Source organism: Miscanthus floridulus, chromosome 2 (assembly GCF_019320115.1).
Source record: "Miscanthus floridulus cultivar M001 chromosome 2, ASM1932011v1, whole genome shotgun sequence".
In the NCBI taxonomy this organism is placed as follows: Eukaryota; Viridiplantae; Streptophyta; class Magnoliopsida; order Poales; family Poaceae; genus Miscanthus; species Miscanthus floridulus.
The window spans coordinates 7211017-7215193 of record NC_089581.1 but is presented as its reverse complement, the minus strand read 5'-3'; the positions used below and the strand labels follow the sequence as shown (position 1 = coordinate 7215193).

Here is a 4177-nt window from a genome sequence, read left to right as displayed (position 1 = left end):
GGTCAATAGGTTAGCCCCCAGGACCAGGAGCCTTCATCTTTTGGACAGAAACCACAGCTCTTATCTCACAGAGTCACAGTGCCCTCACACTCTCTCTCTAGCATCCTTGTCTGCTTTAGAACTCAAGCAAGGCCACTTTGCCTGTTCAAAGCTTCACAAGAAAAGAAGTTAAAGAGAGAAGGTACAATGGAGGGAGAGGGAGGAAACAAAAGAATAGAAAAGGCAGGCTTGCTGCTTTGGCAGGCTGGCTTGGCTGGCGCTTCTCCTCTCTCTCTCTTTTTACCCCTTCTCTCCCTTTGCTTTTAACCTGCTCCTGTTTTGTTTGTTTGTGGCATGCTTGATGCAAAAGGTTCATGTTTTGTGGTAAAAACTAGACTGCTAGAGACATTCACAAGACTTGTAAGCCTGAATTTTGGCATGTGGGACTATATTTTGAAACAAAAAAAAGAAGATAAAGTTCTGTAAGAGAATTGTATGTGCCGGTGCTTCTTTTCAGAGTTCAGACCCATGACCCCTTTAGCAAAATTATGATGTGCTGCTGCTGCTGTGCTGCAGACCATACAGTGGTAATGCAAAAGAATGAACACCTCAAAGAAAACAGGGTATAAAGCAGCTGCGGCCAAAAGAGAGAGGGGAGGAGCTCTTGCCCACATCCCTTTGCCAAGAATCTTTGATGCTTGCTTGTTTCCATGTGAGAGGGAAGCTTGATACTTACTGCTCTCTTTACAAAAAACAAACCCCCACTGGTAGAATCGAATAGCCTTTGTTTCCCCCCAAAAAGCTAAAGTTTTCATCATGCTTAAAACTGTCTTAAATAGCAGTGCTTAGAAGAAGATAGGCCACCTCCCCCTAGTTACACCCAACATATCCCAGCCAGACCCACCACAATGCACCTCTTGTCTGTTCCTCTTCCTCCATGCAATGCAATGCCATGCAATGCATCTTCTGTTTGCTTGCTGCTCCCAACATGTCGCCGGCCTCTTCGGAATCGGAAGCTTCCACGCCTCGGCATGCGCGCTGCCGACGTCATGCTCGGCCCGGCGATCGTCCTGACTTGCCGGTTCCCCTGGAGAAGGCACAAGGATTTGAAACTGGATTAGAAGGGGAAGAAGCCTGAAGGCATGGACTGACTGAGACAGCACAGTCTTTGTTTCAGCAGGTGATGCACTGAAACCGTTAAGACTTTCTGTTGTTTATTTATCAATGATGAACCGTGGTGGTGCGCTTTGTTTGACTGCTTTCATGGATGTAGACTAATGATTTCAAGAATGATATGTGCATCTATGTTACTCATTGGGGGAATAGGACTTATCTGCTTGCTTTTGCTGAAAGATTAGCATATCATCATAGGGGAATGTGGGAGTGATGAGGAAAAGGAGCGCGTGACATCTTTTGCTCATATGCGTCTCCCTTTGTTTTTCCCTCCCTGCTTTTACTCATATATTTATTTATGTTATGTGAAATATTAGTTTTTTCTTTCTTTTCTGACCTACTATATATCCAACATGAAAAATCTTCAGACAAAACATGGTAAATGGGTGTATATGGTGAGACAAACTAATTACATGTCTGGAAAAAATGAACGTTTTGTGGCTATTACACAGCACATTGAAGGCACTGCAAAACATTCACCTTAGACTACATGCCAGCAGACAGAAACTGGTGAAACAAGAGCGTTCCCTTCCCATGACGCAAGCCTAAACAAACAAGTTACGACAAAAATGTCATGTGTTGGAATTCCATTTCAAGTTGGATGAAGGCTACAGACCTACAGTATCTTGTTGCCTCATCATACGTAGTAAAGAAGCCATTTTTAAGCCTAAAACGTCTAGTTTCAAGAAACCTGTGCATTGGTACAGAGATAGCAACTGCTTTTCTGAAGTGGCAAAATTCCTCATGACAAGGGTTAAAAAAGGACCAACTCAAACACCAAAACCAAGCTTGTAGTGCAGTAATCTGTAAATCGAAGTACCTGTTGTGGATAGGATCAGGACCATTGGGCACCCTTCTCTTGCTGTCCTGGAAGGGGTTATCAGCCTTGAAATCCTCCAGAGTCCTCTGCCCTCCAGCGCCTCTGCCCAGCATCCTCCTCCCACCGATCGCCGCCGGCAGAGCCGCTCTCTTGACGTCGTCCATGACGAACGACATCAGAAGAAGCGCTCCAAACAAGATGGCCAATGCCGCCGGCGCCGCCTGCCTCACGAACACGGCCGGCCTTCTCATGACACCCTCCGGTCGTCGCCGCGCAGCGTCGTCTTCTTCCGTGGCCGCCTCCTCCTCCTCCTCCTCCTCTCTCCTGGCGACAACGCTGGTCTTCTAAGAGCTTCTTCTCATGGGCATGGGGTGGCGCAAATGCGATGCAACGCTGCTGCGGCTGCGGCTGCGCAACGTGACTGCATATTATAATGTGGGGAAGTAGCAGCAGGATTTGTGTCAGTCGCTGTTGCGGTATTCTTGCTTCTTGTTCTGTTCTGGCCTCTGGGGCTTTCTTTTGCTTTGGCCGATTCTGCTGTGCTTTTGAAGGACGTCCCTAATGGAGGGGGAGGGGGAGGGGGGAGAGTAGAATCAAAGCAAGCTGAGCCATGCTTGCTTTTATTGCACTTTGCTTTTTGAGTTATGTTGTTTTCCTAACTTTCCCTCTTAATCCCTTGTTTCTTCTTGTGAAGAGAAGGGTAAAAGACAGTGGATGAAAAAAAAAAGAAAAGTTTTGAGAGGCATTGCAGCTATCAGATCCTTAAGGCTGCCCCTGTTCTCCCTCAAGTACATTCCTATTGGAAGGTAATTCAGGTCATATGTGCAAAAGAAAAGGAAAGAATTCATCTTTGAGTCATTCTAGGACAGAACAGCATGACACATGAGAGATTGCCATGGCTAAAGTGATGTTCAAAAGCAGCAGCAGCTCCAAAGTGAGCAGCACCCTGAAGAAAGAAACTTCACTTTCATGTGATCTGTCACAATCCTTTTGAGTGTCCTTTTTTTCTTTGGGTCAATTGGTATACAAATGGTCCTTCATCACGAACCAAAATCGTGGTTTTGATTCTCTGCTAAATAAATTCCCTTTGATAAGATATTCTGAGCACGCTCACTGAAGCCCATTCATTTCGAATATTACCTCTATATATCAGTGTAACAAGATTTTGTTGGATTGCTGCTTCCTTCATGCTGGTGCCCCTACATATGGAATCTAGTGACTGGCCAAATAGTAATTATATATTTGTTTCTCTCTCTCCTTGCTCTTGTGCAGGAGGCAGGGTTTCTTTGGCAGATCAAAGCTTGAGGCAGGAGACTGAGGCCAAAGAGCTTCTATATTGTGGAAAGGGCCAAAGAAGTTGGTTATTTTTGAGACAGGCTGACACAGTCGCTGTCCTTAAATCCACTGTGAAGCTAGACAACAAAATAGTAAAGCAAAGCAGGAACAGAGAGTTGCATGCCACAGTGTCACCCCAGCCAGCCTACTGTGGCAGTAAATCACAAATTACAGCTTCTCCAAATTGCAGTAAATTCAGGACTCATGTAATGCACGAACAGAGTTCAAAACTTCTGAACATTATGAATGTCACTCATCCCATATATCACTCAAATATTGAAGTGTCAGCGTCAATGTCCAAGAAGGTGTGAAACTGCATGTTGCCATCTACCAGATGGGAATCAACGAATTGCAACCTGCACATATTACAGCTCTTGTTGTACTGAGGCCCCGTTTAGATGCAAGCCAAAATCCAAAAATTTTCAAGATTCTTCGTCACATCAAATCTTGCGGCGCATGCATGGAGCATTAAATGTAGGTAAAAAGAATAACTAATTACACAGTTTGCCTGTAATTGACGAGACGAATCTTTTAAGCCTAAATAGTCCATAATTAGACAGTTTTTACCAAATACAAACGAAAGTGCTACAGTAGCTGAAAGCCAAAAATTTTCACATCTAAACGCGCCCTGAGTTACTGGCCTGCTGAGTCTTCTGTGCCAGGATGCCAGCCACGGAGACCGGGCTATTCTCGCAAGCCTGATGCAGCCCATGACACGCAAATCTCGCCCCCGTCAGACAGAACATCCTTCGCTTTGCGTCGTGCTTGATGCATTCAATTTTTTTTTCACATGAATCCACTTGCGTGCAGACCATTTCTCACGCTCTGTAACACTACAACCCTACACTGCTTTCACTGCAAGCAAGCGAC

General features: G+C 45.1%; 1 protein-coding gene across 1 annotated transcript; it reads right to left on the bottom strand.

The window, feature by feature from the left end:
- Positions 1-893: 893 nt before the first annotated feature.
- On the bottom strand, positions 894-2513 carry LOC136537801 (uncharacterized). The gene is made up of 2 exons (XM_066529765.1): positions 1973-2513; positions 894-1066 (listed from the first exon to the last, which is right to left on the bottom strand). The coding sequence occupies exons 1-2, from the start codon at positions 2221-2223 to the stop codon at positions 1027-1029; spliced, it is 291 nt and encodes a 96-aa protein (XP_066385862.1). The 5' UTR covers positions 2224-2513; the 3' UTR covers positions 894-1026.
- Positions 2514-4177: the final 1664 nt, after the last annotated feature.

Bases quoted from the DNA above. Each gene is read 5' to 3' on its own strand.
- LOC136537801 (XM_066529765.1), bottom strand. From the start codon at position 2,223: ATGAGAAGGCCGGCCGTGTTCGTGAGGCAGGCGGCGCCGGCGGCATTG. The intron at 1,067-1,972 runs GTACTTCGATTT...TGCCTTCTCCAG, and splicing joins CCTGATCCTATCCACAACAG to GGGAACCGGCAAGTCAGGAC.